Genomic DNA, 20,589 nt, shown 5'->3' on the forward strand with positions numbered 1-20,589 from the left:
TGAGCACGATGTCCTTGGCCGTCTCTGCACTGATGTCTGCTGCGAGGACTGGCAGCTGATCCTGGTGAGTCGTCAGAATCTCAGACACCTCACACACATCAACGCTATGCGAATCAAGCGACATGCGTGACAGGTAATCAGCGTTGGCGTTGGCTTCAGTCGTCTTTACCATCACATCGTATTGATACGCTGATAGTGTTACAGCCCAACGCTGCAACCGCATGGCTGCGATTGAGGGGATGCCTCTCTTTGGACCGAAGATTACGGCAAGAGGGCGGTTGTCGGTCACCAGGTTGAAGTGCCGTCCATAGAGGTACAAGTGGAACTTGGTGACACCGAACACGATAGCAAGCGCTTCTCGTTCCAGTTGGCTATAATTGCGCTCGCTGGTTGTCAAAGAGCGGCTGGCGTATGCGATTGGTTGCTCCTGCCCTTCCGGCATCACATGGGACAAGACAGCGCCAATTCCTGTGCCTGATGCATCGCAGGTCAGACGTAGCGGTAGCGAAGGGCTATAATGAACTAGAACTGGTGGTGCACTCAGAGCTGACTTCAAAGCTCTGAAGGCTTGCTGCTGTGGCGCTTGCCATTTCCAGACGGTGTTACGCTTCTGGAGATCGTAGAGAGGCTGTGCGAGCGAAGCCAGGTTCTCAATGAACTGGCCATAATAATTCACCAGACCCAAGAATGACTTGAGCTCCGTGACATTCGTCGGTGCACGTGCGTTCTGAACCGCTTGCACTTTCTCATCGGTGGCGTGTAGACCCGACGCGTCAATTTTGAAGCCGAGGTACTGGACTGAGTCGGAGAAGAACATGCATTTCGATTTCTTTAGCTTCAGACCAGCTTGCAACAGAATCGACAACACCGTGTTCAGACGTTCCAGCAGTAGTCTGCGAGTGGGTGCAGCAATCAGGATGTCGTCCAGGTACTTGGACACGCCTTCCAAGCCAACCAGGAGCTTGTCCATGATTCCTTGGAACACCGCTGGAGCCGATGCAACACCGTAGGGCAGACGATTGAACTGGTACAGGCCCTTGTGCGTGTTGATGGTAGTCATCTTCTGGGACGCCTCATCCAACGGCACTTGCAGATACGCCTGCGACAAATCCAGCTTCGCAAAATATTTGCAGCCATTCAGGGAGCTGAAGATGTCCTGCGCTGTCGGCAGTGGGTACTGGTCCACTCGTAGTTGGGGATTCACAGTGACCTTGTAGTCACCGCAGAGACGAACTGAGCCATCAGGCTTTGGAACAGCCACTACTGGTGTTGCCCACTCGCTGTGCTTGACAGGCTCTATAATGTGCTGCTGCTCCATCTTCCTGAGCTGCTCCTCAACCAAGGGCTTGACAGCTAACGGCACTGAATAGGGACGCCTGAATACCGGTCGTGCGTCCTCTTTCAGATGCAAGGTAGATGCGCCTGTTCGCAGCTCACCAACGAGGCCGTCAAACAAGGTCGCATTGTCAGCAACTATCCGCTCCAAATCGGGTCCATCCGTAGGTTCGTCAACCCCAAACACGGATGACCAGTCGAGTCGGACGTGCGGCAACCAATTTCTTCCGAGCAGTGTAGCACCCTCGCCTTCAACAATGAGCAGTGGCAATGGCGTTGTACGGCCATCATAGCATACCTCCACTGTGGTTTGACCCAACACATTGATTTCATCACCTGTGTACGAGCGCAGCTTGATGTTAGCCGGTTCGAGTTGTTTGTCACTGGTACGGTCCCACGTCTCACGTGACATAAGGCTCACTGCAGCTCCAGTGTCGAGCACCATTGTCGTTTCCACCCCGTCTAACATCACATTCACAGTTAGCTTGGGACGGGACTCTACGGAGTACACATCACCAACTTCATGCTCCTCACATACAAAATTGGTTTGGTGTTGGTCGCCCTTTTTCGTACGACACACCTTCTCGAGGTGCCCACGCTTGTGGCAGTAGTGGCACTCGGAAGCCTTGAAGCGACACTGTGAAGGAGCATGGTCCTTATTGCCACAGCGATAACAAGGCGCAGCCCCGTCAGTAGTGCTGCTAGCGCTGGCTCCGGACTTGCCTCGCTGTCTAGGTGCAGGTGGCTGTCTCTTGTGCCAAACGGCATGGACATCGCTGGACTCGGAGGTAGATCTACCCGCGGCCATCAAGCGCGCAGCCTCGCGATCGACCACCTCCTGAGCTGCAGCCGTTTTCAGAGCAGTCTCCAAAGTGAGGGCATCGATGGTCAGCAATTTTTTACAAACGACAGCGTCTCGTATGCCACAGACGAACCTGTCGCGGATGGCATCTTCCAGACCATTGCCGAAGTCACAGGTCTTTGCCAAACGTCGTAGCTCAGCGGCATAGTCATGATAACTCTCACTTGCCTGCTGGCTGCGGCTCCAAAATTTGTAGCGTTCCGCAATTGTCAGACGCTTAGGGGAGAAGTGTGCAGTCAGAGTCTGTCGCAGCTCTGAGAGGGACTTGTCATCCAGTGTTGCTGGTGCGATCAGCGTCACTAGCAACCTGAAAACACTTTCTCCTACAACTGTCAAGAATACAGATTTCTTCCGCCCGTCCTCAATTTTATTCGCTTTGTAGAATTGATCCAGCCTGGCCAGATAAGACTCCCAGTCATCAGCATCCGTAGATGTGAAGGGGCCCAGGTTTCCGAGCAGCGCCATGATCCGATCTTCGTCGCCACTTGTTATATCGGGTTCAGCAAAGCACAATCACAGGGTCGGAGAAAACTACCATTACAAGTACATCTGGAAGAACAGTCCGTAAGCAAGCAAAGCGCGGGAAAAGAACACCGCTCCACTAGAAGTTATGCAGATTCAGAGACCGCGCATGCGGACTGGTGTACACACAATAATGATGTCATGCAACTACACATACACTACACAGCCAATTACACACTAATTACTTGCCACCAACCTTGAAAATCGGCAGACGCTGGCGTTGCTGTGTGATTGACAATGCATGATTGGGGTTGTAGATGACAGACTGCTTCGCTACATCCTCGTCGGTCGTTCGCTCAAACTGTAGATTGCTCTGAGGGCCATCGGTACCTAGCAACACATAAACACACACCCACACCCACACACACACACGCACACACGCACACCAGTCATGGATCTGTTGCAACTTCCTCCTTTCGCATAAACAAAATCCCAAGTGACCCACATAAAGACGTGCCTGTGATCTGCAGGACCGCACTTCGATGTACGCTTCCTCAATCCGTTGCCATAAGCTATAAAGTGCAATACTTCCACCAGTCGGCTCGGCGATCAATCATTTGGGCTCAATGCAGTACGCTATACTCCTCCAAACTACATGAAGTATATTGAGTTTAAAATAATAGCCACATGCAGTACAACCATTCAGCAAACTACATTGTAGTCTGTCAATTACTGAAACGCATTGCACATTGTACATGTATAATGTATCCATAATTAATTTTATACTGTATTGCTGTTGTTTTCAAGTCTCTCTTTTTCAGCCTCTTGTTTCCGAGTTCTACAATGAAAAAATTAAAATGTGAAAGTGATCTCTATTGCGTAAGATATTAGTATGTGCCCATATCCAGGTTTGAGCCATTTACAAACATGAGGATTCAGGTACTGTGTATGCATAAGGCCTGACAAAACTTGTCTCGAAAAAATGACAGAAAACCACCCAAGAAAATACTCACCTGGCTTCCAAAACCGAGGCTTCAGAGACATGGATGATCACTACATGTACGTAGAATAGTACCGAAGACATGCAGCAGAGAACTAACAATCCATTGATTCGACTGACTAGAGAATCTGATAATACATTTAGGTCATTTAGGAGAGTATTCACTGCATGCATCGCATTGATATTGCCATTTTTTGTATTATTTGGACGGCGCCGCGCCGCCGCCGCGACTTGCTAAACTGGCATTACGTCATTATGTCGTAATTATTCGCGCCATTCGCAAGTTTTATGCGCATGCTCGCGTCAAAAATCGTTGCTGGCGGGTAGTTTGAAAATCCCAAAATGGGCTTGAGTTGATGGCATTGTTTGAGTAAGAGGAGTGAAAATGCCGAAGAGAAAAACTAGGGCCGCTCCTTCCCGAAAGGCAGCGCCGAAGATCGGCGAGCCCAGCAACGATGAGGCGAAGCAGGATAAGGATGACAGGGCAGAGGCCATTGCCATCTATAAAGAGGAATTCGAACAAGAGCGTGAGTGACACCTCACTGGATAGCCACAGTAACGATTTTAGCGACTTACGTCAGTGCTGTATCATGACGTTGCTTGTTCCCTATGTAGTGAAAGTACGGGAGAAGAAGCTGGAGAAGGAGCTAAAGGAGTTGACCAAATCACTGAAAGCTGCCCATCGGACTACCCTAATTTCCCTTCCATCGGTTGGTTGATCACTTGATTGCTTCTTTGGGGAAACTGCTTCATACAATGTACTTGTACAGTATTTGCAATGCACCTGAGCATGACATCAGGTATGCCGGAGCTGTGACATCATGGGTCATCACAACTTTCCTAGTGTTAACATAGTGTGGGAGGTTATATCAATGGTATGGGGTACGCCGCAGTGGTGAATACTCCGCTGAGGATACAGCAGATGTGGGATACTGTTTGTCATCTGCTGATCGCTGTCTGCTTGGCCATGAGACCCAGGATAAACGGAACCAGCTTTTGATTGGTCCGGCCATACCCTAGCCTTTCATACAGTTTGTGTATGATATGGAGGGTATACACATGACCTCCTCAGCAGTAAACACACGTTGGTGGCCAAAAAGTTGGTCCGGCCATGGCCTGGCCAACCAGACCGGTTCCACCGGATCTGAGACTGCAACACAAACCATAGCGTACATATTCGCGTTGTGAATCAGCTCACAACCTACTGCAGTTGTTGCAACCTGTATCTCTCAGTCAAGGTCAGGCATGCTTAGCTTGACTTGGTTTGTGCACGGGATATGCAGAGGGAAGATACGCATGCTATGCTCAAGCCATAGCCGTGATAGTTGTAGCGAACATACAGGGGTCGCTGTCCTGAAACTGGGCATTCACAACAACATTTTTACAGTTCCACTCGTCTGGACCGGCATGGCTGTAACACTCCCCTCCGGAGTTGGCAGTGGGCATCGATCCAGCCTAGTGTTCTGACCGTGGTAGATCTACCCAGGGTTTCAGGGGAATCACCTACACCTGGAAGCATACAATCCCACCTGTACAGCAATGAACACAATACATAACATGGTTGAGCTCACAAAGTATACGCCGTAGAACCTGCTCGCGGAATTTGCTGTGTCCGCTCTTGCTGTATTGGCAGCAAATAGACATCACATTCCGATTCAGGATACTGCACAGTCGCCAGGAGTGTGCCTCAGCAGACATATCATTGGTTATGCCCTGGCTGGCTACTTCACAATCACAGTAGATTTTGCCGATTGCTAACTATGTATGTTCTTCTGTTTTGTTCTTGTCATGTTGCAGTTTGTTCAGAAAATGACCGTCGCTGAGTTTGTTGGTGAGTGGTATGATTGTGAATGGTTTTACCGAACAATACTGTAAAACATGTAATTTTAGGTGCATTACAATTTCGGTGCCAGGGACCTGCCAGGTTTCAGGTGTAATTTAGAATTAGGTGACCAGCGTTCCCTTCACATACAGTGAATTCCTTAGTCCCTTTTAGGTGTAATTTAAATTTGGGTGCCTGGCGTCTCCACCGAAATCACCGAAATGAAAGTTACACCGAAAATTACATGTTTTACAGTACCATCAGCACTTAAATTCCGCATTGCATCCCCAATAATTCCCCATGCTGCCACTGTACTGAACTGTTGTCACTACTGTTTTTACTTGGTTAGTAGTAGTACCCTTCCCATTGGTATTTCGAAGGGTCTTATTAGTCTCTGATGGTCTTATTACCCGACGATGGCCAAGTGCCGAAACGTTGTCGATTAACGGAACTGGTTCGGATGTGCAGCGCTATGGGAATAGGTGTGTCCACCGGAATTCCTTTCAGAGATGAAGCTGCAGGAAGCCTCAGCCCTTCTTCAGACTATTTCGAAGGGATTGCTTCTAATACCACCGGCATGTTGCTAACTCATGCTGTTTACTGTGTTTGCGTTTTCGTTGTTTAGCTTTTGGCGGTGACGTCGATGCAGCTGCTAAGGTACAGTGGGCAGGAACACACACACTGTGTTTCAATAGCATTAGGGAAGTTCCGGAGTACGATTTTTCGTGGCAAAATCCGTAGAGGCGCTACAGATTTTTTATACGTCGTTTTCGAGCAGTGAAATGTTCCGGAGTACGGAACTGATGTGTTTGCCGTCATTGCCTAGGTTACGATCACAAACATGTCACATTCCCGCGCTATGCCTTTTTATTTTGAAAATTTGTACCGAAATCAAAACTTCCCGCGGAAAATCGATGTTTCTCGTACCGAATTTGTACACGAAAAATCTTTCTGCACCCGGTGACGCAAAATCTCCATACGAAACATGGTTCGTGTGAAAGCCAGTCCACACGGATTCTCCGTGCCGAAAAATCGTATGGAGCACGCCTGGAAAAAATCCGTAGCGCCCATACGGATTTTGGCACGGAAAATCGTACCCCGGAACCTCTCTAATGTCAGTCTCTGTGTGATGTGTGTGCGTGTGTGTTTGCCATCCATGTGCGCTTCACTAATGGAAAGATGTCGGGATGCTTGTGCACTCTTGAGCGCGCGTGATTATGGCGTTTCTTGCATTCTGGCTTGCTCTGCAGGCTCATGTGGAGAACTCTGTGGCTGAGCCCGTGATGCCCATCACTAAGTCTACATCGTCAACGTCTGCATCTGGGTATGTTTCAGTATCTGATTTTCATGATGCCATGTACCGTAAAAGCCCCTGTATACGCCCACTCGAAATTACCCCCACCCTCCGTGTACACGCCCGGTCAGGGGAAGTCAACACTTTTGTTTCAAAATAGCGCCCATGCCCATGTATACGCCCAGGTATACCGGCAACACCAGTACATGTACAGGTACTGATACCCAATACTTACTGCTCCCTATTCCAAGTATACATGGATGTGGCAAATGGGATCGAGGCCTTTGGCCTCTGGTTGGTGGATCTGATCTATCCTCCCCCACCGTTTAGGAGCCGCATCTGACGCCTGATCATGGGGTGGCGGCGTCCCACGGAAGCGGAAAGGTGTTTCTTGACCAGGGAGTAGTACGACTCCTTGTTCTTGACCTGCCCGGTACGCGAATCCCGTCGAATTTATTTATTTTTTATTATTCCAAGTATACGCCTGGTTCCAAAATAACGCCCGTGCCCTTGTATACGCCCAGGAAATCGAGGCTGCTATTCTATACGCCCGGGGCCTATACACGGGCTTTTACGGTATATCTGCAATCAATACTGTACGTTGAGTAATATGGTGGTGAACACACACCTGGCAATATGGCGGTATATACACGTCTGCCCATACTGCACTTGAGCCAACTACTTCCGAAGGATTGGACCCAACAGAAAAATAGAACACGTTCCCACGGTTTGCAATGGCATGGATCGACACTTGTTTTAGGTATGTTCTGTATGACACTTATCCTGTGTTCCTCTGTCTTTTCCCCACTGCAGGTTGACAGATGAACCACTATCTGATGGTAAGGTGTAACTTAATATCCAAGGATTGAAAGTTTAGCTCTGCCTTCTCAATCCAATGTTGACAGCATGCATTTTTTAACCGTAAACTCCAACGCAGGCACCTACACATGTATAACTTCTCCGACTCCCAAGCCATCTCTTTATTGCGAATAATTGACAGTTCTGCATGCATTGTGCATTGATTACACCTTCTTCTTTTTTGCAACGGCTGAATGCTGCTGCTTACCTTCTCCTGGCTGTCAGTTATTCACAGTCAAGAAGCCAGTTGGGAGATGAAGAAGTCATAAAAATTGATTACAAGGACCATAAGCAAACGGCATAATTTTCAGGAGCTGATTTGTCCCATTCATGCACACTGCGAAAGTGGTCCCTGGATGTTCGCTTGTCCAGCAGAAAATCTGTCCCAGGAATGGTGTGTTTATTATCCATGGACCATGGACCTACTTGGGAGCTGTAGCTGCTCGTGATGTCTGTATCCAGCGTGATCCGCTTCTGGATTACTTGTGTCTCATTTCAGTCTGGTGTGCTTTGTGTGGATTGTGACTCTGCAGTGACCAATCGCCAAATGCCTGCACCGCCCGCGTGCGTGGTAAGTCACTAGCAATGTAGAATGTGCCACAGACGGAAGGCACTGCTGACTGACTGCGAGTAGGGGGCGATCAGAGTTGATTTTTACTGTTATGCTTCCAATAGCAGGCCAAATGTAGTGCTGAACGCTTCTTTTTGTACATGGATTCAATTGGATTGTGAGCAGTATCTGTAGGAGATACTGCAGATGAAGAATGTACCACAGCTGGTATGCACAGCCCTATTCGTTCAGAACTAAGCTTACGCGTGGAATTGCCGAACAAAAGACACAAGGTTCAATTCCATAATTATGACAACTTCTACATGTTAGTGGGATGCTGTTCTGCAGATGTTCTTGAGCACAATGTTCTGCTGTGCGTGATCTCCTGCAACTCCAGGATGGCGGCGGTGTGTCGAGCTCCATGGAAACGCCAATGGAGACGAGCAGGACAAGAGCAAAGCGGGTATGTGTCTGTGCCAATGCCCAAGCTCTGCTGTTATACTGATCCTGCTCCCAGTACTGTATTTTCCTGTTTGTTATAAGTCGACCCCGGGCAATTTATGACAGCAAATAGTTACGTGTTTGAGCAGGAAAAGATCATGACGTGTGAGATAGTGAAGTCATCGGTGAACCAAAGCGGTGCCCATGCTCTCCTGGTCTACTGACCCTGCTCCCAGTACCATGCTTTCCTGCTTGTTATAAGGAGACCCCGAGAAATTTATGACAGAAAGTAGACGCATTTGAGCAGGACCAATTATGTCGTGTGAGATAATGTCATAGATGAGCCAAAGGGTTCCGGGACAAATGCATGGTGCAGCTCCACCCGCCTTTATCCCTTCCTTTGCTGTGCTGAATGACTTTCTTCCCGTGTGTCTGTCTCTCCTGCTCAGAAACGAGTCGCCACGGAGACCGAAACTACCAATCGGGCAACAACGACAACACGGTAAAGACTCGTTCACACACGCTACACAGAATCCAGTACAGTAGAGCATTGACTATCCGAACCCTTCTCGGCAGACGCCATTCAGAGGCGAAAGGGTTCGGATAATCGATGCTCAACTGCGCTAGATTATGTATGCAGCTTGTCTGTTCGGATGAGGGAAATGTTCGGATTCAGTATATGACTCGTCAAGAGTACATAACCCCCCAGAGTGTGCAACTCCACTATGGGTGCTGTCCCGACAGAATTTCAAGTTGACGTCATTTTGATGATGCAATGCGCACTGTACACGGATTATCAGACGAATCCGGAACCTGTGGTTGACCGAAGCCGATCGATCCTGTACAAATTATTACAAAGAAAAACGTGTGATGCGTTGACACCCGTTCACATGTTGTAAATCACTGGTGCAAGGAGCATTGCGTCATAAATAATGACGTCAACTTGAAATTCTGTCGGGACAGCAGGGTATGTGGGAGTTGCACACTCTGGGGGGGGTTATGTACTCTTGGACTCGTGCATGGACGTGAAAATGTTTCATCATCGGAAAAATGCTCCATCATGATCCTGTACTAGTAGTTCTAGCATGCATTGACGGACATGCCAGCAGTGTGACTGTGTCCCAGCCATTCCAGATAGACGATGTCTGGATAACGGATGCTCTGCTGTGCAACTCTCTCCTAAGATGCCGGATTGACCTCCAGCATTCACATGTGCTCCTGAAGCTGCTTACAAAGCAGTGCACACTGTCTCTACTGGCGGCCACGGCCAAAGAGTCAAGAAAAATCTTCATTTTCACAACATTGCATTCCTATGTACATGTACTTGTGCGTCTTTCGTATTCTTCCTTCCGATTAGGAGGACAACGCGGCAAGCGACGCTGGACATCGGCGACACTCCGGCACCTACTGCGCCCACTCCTGCTTTCGACTCTCGGTAAGCTGAGCACTTGGCCCTTGGTTCATGCTAGAACGTTGTAGCAATTGTAAGCTGTCAAGTTCCAGACGTCATTGTGGCACATTAAAATGGTTTCTCTTGGCGATTTCAAACAGTATCCAATATTGTTACTGAGGTCAAACTGTGTGCCGGTGGTCAGTTTCTCGTCACTGCAACAACATGTGAGCCTGGCCTGAGTCGGTTGCACCCTTCAGGTGTAGCTTTTACACTTCCGAATGCTTGCGTCAAACTTGGTTTTTGCTAGCACCCTTAGTTTGGGCAGTTGGCATAGGTACTTGCACAGAGTTCCATGGTTTTCCGGCTTTCAATATCTTTGTGCCCTCACTATCTCTCTCTTTCTCCTATCTCCTATCTCTGGATAGACTTCCCGGTCTCCGACAAGGCACCGGTCGGACGCGGGCGAAGACAAAGCGCGGTGTTACGATCACGGTCAATCCAGACAGTCGCGACGACGTCATGTCCTTGCTCGACGTGGCCACCGACTGCATACCGGACATTGTTGAAGATGATGCAATGATGGAGAAGTGTCGTGACCTTCAGGTAATGCAGGGCTCTAGCCAAAGGGGGGGGGGGTAATGTCCCTGTAACGTCCATGTCTCCTACATTGTAGCTTTCCACTCTCGTACATCCTCTTTTACGGGCATAAGCAACACAATGATGAGAAATCAGGAGATAATAACACACAAGTGTGGAAAATATGTCTCATGAGAGTGGCAAGAGTTTTACACTAAGACACAGCTGGTTTAGATGCGGCTTTCAATCACCGCCAGCTCCCTGAGCTCGTTAGTAGCGACTGTTTGATGTGGATTCCTAACCTGACCAAGAGTATGCAACTGTCATTACGGGTCAGTGTGTGTGGTGCGCTGCTCATTAGTCAACTGCATCACACCCTGTACTCACTCAAACCCATAACCTCTCGTACCAGCACACCCGTTTTCGCCTGATCCATTCAAGTGCCGACACGACCTCTAATAAATTCTAGGTGCACGAACTTCAGTTCTGAACAAGGTTAGTTTCAAACCAGAGGGAAAGTATGGAGTTTGATTCTCACTCAGTCACAGTGCCTGGATGTATATGCATGATATACTTCAAAGTAATGACGACGGTTCATCAAGCCCAAATAAAAGAGATCACAGCTTCATACTATTGGTTACGTACTGTGCATGTACTCGTGTCATGACAAACACGCAATAGCTCCGTATACTGGAAAGCAAGAGATTCTACTACCACATGTTGTACTGATGTCCTTGCTAACAGGTGTGCTGCTCTGTGATGCTTCCGCTTGTGCATTCCCCATCTGCATGCAGGCTCGCCTAACAATGGTGCTCAGCTCTCGGAACGCATAGCCAGCGGCACACAAGTCTTCGCTTCACACAAACTAACCAGTCACAAAAGATTTACGCATGCCCCTCGATCAATTCATAAAAATTAAATCGAAAACATTGCGTCCCACATTTCATTTTATGTGGTGTAGGTACATAGCCAGATTTTCCTTTGCTGCGTTGTATAACTGCATCCTGTATCTGCTCGCAAACTTGATATGGCGCCGTTCGAACAGGCTACGGCGAGCTTCCCCCAGTCTGTTCCGACTGACATGACACTACTCTCATATCATTCTTGTCTGTACCTAGGCTAGCCTTCTAGGCTCTATCAATCATTAGTGAGGATTCTTTTTTGTAGGCACGCCATCTACCTGGACCCTCTCCGCAAGCACACTTTAGCACAGTCACCAGTCATTTCTTCTTTCACTTGTATTCTTTCTGCATCGACTATACAATAATAATACTTTTATAGTCTCAACATTTTAGTCCAACCGTGAACTTCATTCCGTAAAATTTGCTATTAGCACGTGCATTGCTTTAGGACGAGCCATCATGAGTCAATTGTACTGTCCTCTCCGAATGCTTGTGTCGATCACTTTGAGTTCGCTTCCGTGCTCATCCATCTTCTTCTAGTACGTCTGTACATGCATAGTGCTCCGTCCGCTGAATCATTGCTCTGAATGAAGGAGTAGTAAAATACCTACTCCCTGCTCAATGGTTCGTATTTTTACAACTCAAGAACTGAATGGCCAACTGAAAGTCTTGATACGGTCGGGTGTGCTCGGTCATGATGCGAACGAGTCCTGTATGGAGCGCGGACTGCCGAGCGATCCCAGCGTGCCGTTGCTGTCACTCCTGTTGGCTGACGGTGGTGACCGCAGTGATGATGTAGCCAGGGCGGTGAACTGCTGGAGAAGTCTCTGCAGCAACGGGGACAGTTTCAAGAAGTACAACATAATTGTTTTTTTGTTGGCTGGTCTATCATCACCATTGCAAACCCAGAAGTATTCCTACACGAAAGATTTCTTAATCTGAGGCCGTGATTGTTTGGTCGGATCCAGATCCACTGGATCTGCAGTTTTTTTAGTGATCGATTGGTTGAATCCGTATCCAGATCCTTCGGATTTGGATCAAGTCAACCCTGCCCCAGGAGCACAGTCCGTGCGCCAAGGGGTACTCAAGGGCTGATTTTATTTGCAACCGCGGGAAACGAAGTCACCAAGACGCCTTCATTTGAGGCTTTTGGAATTGGAGAATTTATTGAATTTAGGTATGGCTCTCGTCCCTTCTAGAGAACTAACCAAGACCCTGTGGGGGCAGAAGGAGACTTCTTTGGCTCCGTGAATACACTAGCTATGCGGTGGTCTAGTTAGTTTGAGTGTGTGGTTCGTATTCAAAGTGTTCCAAGCCGCAGTTCACTCGAAGGTCATCGTGGATACGTCTGCACTTGAAAATCAAGGCTGGAAAGGACTGCCTGGTGTGTCCGAACGGTATGTTTTGCACTGAAGGCATTTTTTGTATGAATTGTTGAAAGTGTCTACTTGTTCGAAATGCAAAAGACATGGTCGTAGATCCTTGGCCCACAACACCCCACTAAATAAACTATGACCTGTCGTGAAATTATGTGAAATTGATCAACACAATCATACACAAATTATCCTATGGCAAAGTACTGCAAATGCAAATAATAGCATCCCTTTACCTAGGTCATGTTTGTAGGGCCTTATGCCACATCTTTGCATGATTTCCTCATGCAAATCGTGTGCCTAGCTTCGAAAACACATTGCGCTAAGTGCCGAATATATACCTGTGAATCAGAACAACAGCACTCACTATTGCTTTCATGAGTGGTAATGGTCAGCTGAAAGGAAACTTCTATCCATCAACTCATAAGTAAAGTAATGACTAATCTCCTTGCTGCGCATGTGGTTCCTTCGTATTTACATGTACCGTAAAGTACCGCCAGAGCGCCCCACCATCTCGTCCTTTCGGGGTCGTATTGTGGGGGTGGTCTCCGGTCTGTAGGTTATACGACACGATTTTTGTACACATATTGCACGTTCTGCAGACAATCTGTGCCTTCGAGCGGACACGAGCTCCACACAAAAACCTGCTTAGTGTGACCTTAGTACACTAAGTTGCTCACACCGTACGAACTTCGTTGCACTCTGCCACACGATTTTCCTTTCCCTGGCTGTATTATATAAATCTGTCGCAGCAAAATCAAGGTGGGGCGCTCTCGCGGTACTTTACGGTATGTGCGCCTCTCTGTGTTCGGTGAATGATTTTGAATATTTGCGCACGACTTCAGGATAGTGCACATTGTATGCATGTACCTGCATATGTAATCCTTTCATGATTTAAAAATTAGGAGCCGTGCTTCTCATCACCGTGGACAAGTAAATGTCGGCCAATTACGTAGCGTTTGGAGATTTGCACAAGTACAGTTGCGTGTCGATTATGCGGCAACCGCGGAATAAAATGAATATTCTGGACGACTGAAGCTACAAAGCCATCTTGTGTTAACTTAACAGATAAAAAAGACAGTACTTCGAAGTACCTGTATTTATCACTAGTATTACCCTGAGACAGTCGTGCTCATCTCTAGAGACTGGCTTGTATTTAACTCTACGTAATGGCAACTTTCATGATGCTGACTGTCTACATTTACTTGAAGTAGGACTATAAATACTAAATATAAGGTCTATAAGCTGTCAGTGCGGTGCTGTTGGATACCCGACATGCCATGTGACTGACCGCCCGATACTAGTAAACGACATGCGATTGTACCGGTCACAGTGTAGCTGGGTTTTCACGAAAATTTGAAACTTATACGATTGTGAGAAAAGTTCAGAAACCACACTTACACATACACACGCACGCACACACACACACACACACACATGCGCGCACCCGCGCGTGTGCACACACACACACACCTGTCCTGTTCTGTTGAGCCACTACCACAACTTAGCACAAGGATCGCATCGGCCCCAAAGGGGCAGTAGAGCGAAAGTGAGAGGTGTTGGCTTCGAGTTCACCTATCTCTACGGTGAACGCAACCTCGATCGAAAGTCATGCCAAACGGATTTATCTACCACACGCGCGCGCGTGCGCGTATACAAAACGGAGGAAGGATTACTTACTCTCCCTGTATGATGTTTCTGTTGTATTCGTGAACAATGTCATTGATGTTTTTCCATGCATGTTTTTGAATATGCGAGCATAACTTCCAACATCAAGCACATTCTTGCTTTTCATCAGCATGTACAAGTTTATGTTGGGCAGTTATGTAGCGTTTGTTTTACCGGCTGCGTTTGTTTTACCGGCTGCATTTGTTGGTGCTTGCAGGTCATTGGCATGCTGTATGTTTCACAGAAGCTCGTGTAACAGGTTCACCGTACAGCTATGAATGCAATGTAGCGTGTTGAAGCCACTTCGGTATGACGTGATGCCTAATTTCCTGGTTGTACCAAAATTGCGAGTATGCAAGTGATCGTCAAGCCTGCCCCTGTACAGTAGCCGTCTTGCCTTGTTACGCCTGGTTCTGACTCTGCGTTCTCGTTTACTCCATGCAATGTTACAAGGAACACTGCTCCCTTCTCAAGCAATTCATTGGCAACAAAACGCTCGGCTATGCCCTGTAACTTTGCTGTGCGGTTTGTGCTTTGTCAATGTTGTGTACCAGTTCATGATCTGTGCTTGCTGGTCTGTTTGTTTTCTCTCGCACAATTGAGGCGCTGTAGCACAGTGTACAGTGTCGATCATCCTGCCCAGGCTCTGATTTCACGTACCACAGTACGGTTTCTCTTGTTGCTCACTGTAATGTGCATGATACAAGCTCCTTGGTACTCCATAATCACCTGGTGCTGTTGCTGCCATTGTTGGACCCTGCTGATATCCTTCTCGCAATGCCCGAACGTTGTTCCAACAAATGCACAACTCGCTCTTAGTTGTCACATTCGGTTTGGTCTCGTTCCAGTCTTTCGAATTGAGTGAGTGCGTAAACTTGTATGAAGTGGTGGAGCAAAAGCCGTGTGCCGGCAAACATTCAATGTCCGGGTGTAATGACGCACCAAGGTCCCGGGACTTGCGTCCAATTCCTGAGTGATTTTTGTGTGCCTAGCCTCTAGGTATCATACCATATTTGTTTGGTTCAACCGTTTCGGATGCCCACTGCAATACCATTCACTGTATTATGTGTGTATGTTATCCAAGAAATCTCCCATATTTTTGGGTGGACAAACCTCGCCATAAGTCAGTAACCTGGCATTTTGCACTAACAGAACTCCTAGGATATCAGCGCCGTCTCAGTACCTGGGGACAGTTGTAAAGAAAAAGAAAAAATATCCTTGGCCCACAATGCCCCACTAAATAATCCGAAGGGTGTCGCGAAGACGACAATTTCCTTACCTTTCTTTCGTGGACGAAAAAAGACACTTCGCTTCGTCCGTTGCGCATGAAACGAAACATGAGGGTAGTGTTTATCAATAAGAATAGGTATCATGCACGAAGGAATGGCGAAAAGGTACTATGCTCGAGCGCTGGTCGTCGTCTTGTTTGTCAATTTTGAGTCCCATTGAGAATTTTCTTCTCCAGACCTCTCAAATTTCCCGCGGTTGCAAATAAAAGTGCAACTTCTAGACGACTTTTTTGAATTTGGCGCACGGACTGAGCAGGGTTGATCGGATCCAAATGTGACCTTTGTGCGTATATGCATATGGCGGGTAAAAATCATTTTTTGTACTCATTGTCGTACGTCTAGTCAACTTTTGTTGACTTTTCGTACGACTTTCGCCCTTTCGGGTGACCTGTCAGCGCCATTTTTTACTTCGTCAACATGGCAACAATCAAGGTCCAAAAAAGTGATCGGTTGATTCTGAAGGATCCGACGGATCTGAGATCTGGATCCAGATCCGACCAAACGATCATAGCCACCCAACAGCATTGTTTCCAAGAGGTCAGGTTGGAGTAGTATGTTGAACAATGTGGCTGTGTTCTTATAGCACGTTCTTTGAACATAATTCGCATTCAGTGGGTGCGTTCGATTGCTGCCATGAATCCATTCATGAACGGAATCTCGTCATTCGATTTCATGGCATGTGCCCTGGGATCGGTTCGGAATCCATGCATCGATGTGCATCATTTTTGCAGTTGGTTCAGTTCGCTTACATCGGTCTCAGTCTTCGACGACGCTAGCTTCTGGTCCAGTCTCTCCGTGTCGCTCTGCTGCTGCTGGCCGAGGTGAATAATCCTCTTGCGCAGTTCCACATTCTCCTTTTCCAGCACGCTGACTTTGCTCTCCGTCTGATGAACAGACCGGGCCATGTCACGGCCGGCCGATGTGGCCTTTACCAACCTGAAAGCATAGACATGAAAACGTATCATCAATCAACTGAACTGAGATGGTACTCACACTTTGAATAGCAGTCATCATTTCCCAATAAACATAAGCAAGTGACGGCCCAAAAATTTTTCCCATTAATTTTTTGATTTTTACCGATGCCCAGCTCGAAAATAAGAACTCCTGACCCCATGTTCACTGATTGCACCTACATGTACATGACGTATGTATGTCAAGTACTAGTAGCTAAGTAAAGTGAGTAGGAGGTCTACCGAAGGCCATGCACATCCTACCACCACAAAAAAAGTCATGTACCGGTATATCATACTGGTGTTTGCGATCCTACACTACGTCTACAGTGCACTACGAGTCAGTGCAACGAGTGTATGAGTCACTGACGAAAAAAAAAATCAAAAAATTAAATTCCGCCAGCGCTCTTGACCACCCACCCCCTTTCTGCCTGAGGACGGATTTTTCAATTTTTCGAAAAATACGGACGACCCCTAAGTGATTCATGGCGAATGGTTGAGCCAATTCACATCCTGCGGTACCCCCCCCCCCCCCCGTATGCGCACTTTAAAGCCGGGAATAGTAAAATACCATGCAGTATATATTTTACCACTCCCTGCTTTAAACGAACGCCTGTACTCACTGCTCGCTTAGCTCCTTCTTCTCCTGGAGCAGATGACGGAGCTTCTCCTCCTGTGACCTGCGCCATTCTTCCTCGCGCTCCAACTGCGCAGACGCCAAGCTTAGCCTGTCCTCGGACTCGGAGAGCTGAGTACGGAAAGCGTGGCGTACGGTACGATACTTCTCCCTGTAGACAGGGTCAGAAATGTGCAATGTTTCAGTGCTAGACAAGAACTCTCACAAATAAATCCGCCAAACACTGCCCAGACTAATACCAATCGAGGGCTTCTAGATTCACTGTTCATTAGAAGTAATAAGTTTTTCATCTGGGGTCAAAAGAAAAACCTGCCAAGTATTACTCAAACAATACGACATGGAAAGAAGGAAGAACACCAGAGATACAAGGGATGAGACTCGGCGATGAAAATTTGAAATAGTCGAATTACTACTTGAAGTACTGCAAGTATGAATTTACAGTGCACACACGGTGGATCAGGGCTGAGCCTGAAACAACATGACCAAGCGAACACCTCCGTGACATTCCCGGAAAACACTGTAGCCGCATGGCTCGCCATTGCTCCATACCCACGGCAGGTCACAGTGTATTTCATTGACCAACACGACACATGGCTCTCTACTTGCTATCAGTACTTACTTGACTGTCGTTCGAGTGTGCTCATGGCTGGACTCCAGTTCACTGCATCTGCTCTGCAATTCGTCCACCGTGTCGTTGAGCTTAGCTATGTGCATCTGAAGCTGATGCTTCTCGGCTTGGGACGCTTCCACCTGCCCCAGTGCACTCAAGCTTTGGCTCTCGGATTTCCGCTTCTGCGCAAGACAGCACAGCGACGGGCATATGTGAGAGTGCTTGTCAAGACGAATAACACATTCCAGCACACCAACCAAGGAATTCGTGACCGAACGAGTGATACGGAAAGTGTTCGAGGGGGGGGGGGGGGATCGCGTTGTATCCCAACTGGAAAGAGGCGAAAACGACTGTCTCCACAGTGGTCCTAGCCTGCTTCCTGACTTGGGTGGCGCACTGGTCCGTTTTTGCCTCTTTCCAGTTGGGATAGGTAGTAATTGTCACCTCACTCGAAGCTGCACAGGACCTGCATGCTGATACCGATATCACTAATCTCACTACAGCGACTTGTGACAGCGGAAAAAATATCGCTCGTTCTTTCCTTACCAAATCTTATGGGATTTTTGATAATTCCAACTCCACTACCTAGGTCCACACATGTGTACCGGCAGGGCCGGAGGCAGCTTCCGCGGAGCGGTGCGGCCGAAGGGCCATCTTTAAGGGGGTCCTCCCCCGAAAATGTTTGGAATTTAGACGGCAAATCCTGTACTCTGGGCAACTCCCTGTACAAAATCATACATCGAAACTTTTTCTCCCCGGTTTTGGACGTTCCACGTGGAACGGCTTTTTGGGAATTTGGTACGTCCATGGCCGTACCGGCCGAACCAGTGGCGCCGGCCCTGACCTGTGCTGCTGTAGTACATGACCTTGTGAATATCGACACTCAGTCGTGCATGAGAAAAGTTCAGTTATATTCGTGAGGTTGAAAGCATGCAGTCAAATGGTCACTGGACCTTAAGATTGAGTTATTGTTCACAAGTTGTTGTGGCACCGAGGTCGTTATTCACGAGGTCGACGGAACACGTACCGTTACCAGTAAGCGGCGAAGATGGACGTCATTTGCCTACCTGCGTCTTGGCCTGCTGCCACTTCTGCTGTTGCACTTTGACCAGCTGCTGGGAGCGTTGCAGTTCCAGTGACAGTCGCTTGTTCTCGGCGTGCTCGCGCTCGCGCCTTGCCTTCTCCTCGGTGACACGGCGCTTCATCTCTGAGATGCTTTGCTCCTGGAGCACGCTGCACAGTGACACACACACAGTGACACACACACACACACACACACACACACACACGGCATAACAGGATCATCGGCTTGCTGAGAGCGGTCTAGTCGTTCTGTGCCACACCCAACAAATGTGTTTACATCCAGCTGTAAACTTCGGAATGGTTTCACATCTATCACATGACCATATGTGACAGCCATGTTGGTGGTTCCAGCTCTACTCAACCCCTGTACTTCGAAGTACTGAACAAGTATCTATGGGTCACATGATGTCGGCCATGTTGTTCCCACTGTCCACATGGCATGATCACTTTCTACACACATTTTAGTCACATGACTAAGATGTGAAACCACTCTATAGAGATGTTATAGACACCTACCAAAATGACAATATGAGACCGCCATGTTGGTCCCCAACTCACCCACGGTCCACACACAGCTGTGACCAACCAGCTAGGTCATGCTGCCTACTTTGACGCACTGAACCAGTGGTGTGCTACTGTGGGCGGATACCAATTACAAACCAGTGTTAAGCCACTGGGCGTTTATACGCAACCATGTGGAGACTATAGCTGGGGACCACTTCAAATGAATCCCGGGCTATGCCAGGCACCTGAAGTGCCATGTTCATAAGTATACGGCGATGCAGTTTACACAAGAATCTCATTCAGTCTCCCACGCGCTGCCTCCACCCTATTCACTAGATCCCCGCTCTTTGCTGGCTATGTGTTTTGGGCAACATTACCAACGCAGGCCAAGACCAGCACGTCGATGGATAATTTTGTTGCTAAAATCTCTGCTCAATTATAGGTTTCCTGTATTTGCATGACATCCTGCTGGTTTGTCTCCTCCTTTGCCTTCTTTGCCTTTTATTTGTATTCTTTTATCTGTTTTACTGCTGTGGTTGGCTTTCGCCCTTGTCTCAGTTTTACTGGCCATCATCATGATGTGCCATGAGATAATGTCAATATAAATACAAAATACAAAACATGTGATCAAGCACTACCACAACGTGGTGACAATATCAAAGAGACCTCAAGTCGCCGGTCCATTGTGCATGGCAAGAGCCGCAAGACTACACACGCCGATGTCGCCGCCGGCAGCTTACCGATCCGTCTGTATGGCCTGTAGACTACCACGCAGGTCCTCGATCACCTCTTGGCTCCTGCGCGAGTCCGATTCTTGCTGGCGGGAGTTCAATGTGGCCTGTTCCAGTGCTTCTAGCTTGCCCTGAAGCCGGGCCATCTCCTGGTGCAAGGTATTGACCTGATCAGCAAAGCAGCACACAGAACCCAATCATGGCGATCAATGACCGTGTTCTCCTCCTTAGCCAACGTTTCTCAAGGTC

At 47.9% G+C, this 20,589-nt stretch overlaps 3 protein-coding genes and 1 long non-coding RNA gene across 4 annotated transcripts in view; 2 read left to right on the forward strand and 2 right to left on the reverse strand.

Annotated features, from left to right (window-relative positions):
- The window catches only part of LOC135811468 (probable ATP-dependent RNA helicase DHX35), a 29,741-nt gene extending 25,919 nt beyond the window's left edge, over positions 1–3,822 (reverse strand). Inside the window, exons 1-2 of the mRNA XM_065324713.1 lie at positions 3,673–3,822; positions 2,916–3,049 (exon numbers count right to left, since the gene is read on the reverse strand). Of these exons, the coding sequence (XP_065180785.1) occupies positions 2,916–3,049; positions 3,673–3,703 (165 nt within the window). The 5' untranslated portion in view covers positions 3,704–3,822. The remainder of the gene's footprint in view (positions 1–2,915; positions 3,050–3,672) is intronic.
- Positions 3,823–4,002: 180 nt separating this feature from the next.
- Positions 4,003–12,155, forward strand: LOC135811498 (uncharacterized). The gene is made up of 12 exons (XM_065324739.1): positions 4,003–4,186; positions 4,275–4,369; positions 5,457–5,490; positions 6,107–6,138; positions 6,732–6,805; positions 7,589–7,614; positions 8,167–8,204; positions 8,581–8,646; positions 9,074–9,126; positions 9,982–10,059; positions 10,443–10,620; positions 11,388–12,155. The coding sequence occupies exons 1-12, from the start codon at positions 4,045–4,047 to the stop codon at positions 11,424–11,426; spliced, it is 855 nt and encodes a 284-aa protein (XP_065180811.1). The 5' UTR covers positions 4,003–4,044; the 3' UTR covers positions 11,427–12,155.
- LOC135811487 (early endosome antigen 1-like) overlaps positions 11,817–20,589 on the reverse strand; it is a 31,591-nt gene continuing 22,818 nt past the window's right edge. The window contains exons 18-23 of the mRNA XM_065324728.1: positions 20,350–20,507; positions 19,090–19,255; positions 18,032–18,204; positions 17,399–17,563; positions 16,575–16,761; positions 11,817–12,322 (exon numbers count right to left, since the gene is read on the reverse strand). Of these exons, the coding sequence (XP_065180800.1) occupies positions 12,188–12,322; positions 16,575–16,761; positions 17,399–17,563; positions 18,032–18,204; positions 19,090–19,255; positions 20,350–20,507 (984 nt within the window). The 3' untranslated portion in view covers positions 11,817–12,187. The remainder of the gene's footprint in view (positions 12,323–16,574; positions 16,762–17,398; positions 17,564–18,031; positions 18,205–19,089; positions 19,256–20,349; positions 20,508–20,589) is intronic.
- On the forward strand, positions 12,572–15,457 carry LOC135811479 (uncharacterized). Its single transcript, XR_010552606.1, has 2 exons — positions 12,572–12,892; positions 14,754–15,457. It is a non-coding gene; the product is annotated as an uncharacterized LOC135811479 (long non-coding RNA).

The sequence above is a fragment of the Sycon ciliatum genome, chromosome 1 (assembly GCF_964019385.1).
Source record: "Sycon ciliatum chromosome 1, ocSycCili1.1, whole genome shotgun sequence".
Taxonomy (NCBI): Eukaryota; Metazoa; Porifera; class Calcarea; order Leucosolenida; family Sycettidae; genus Sycon; species Sycon ciliatum.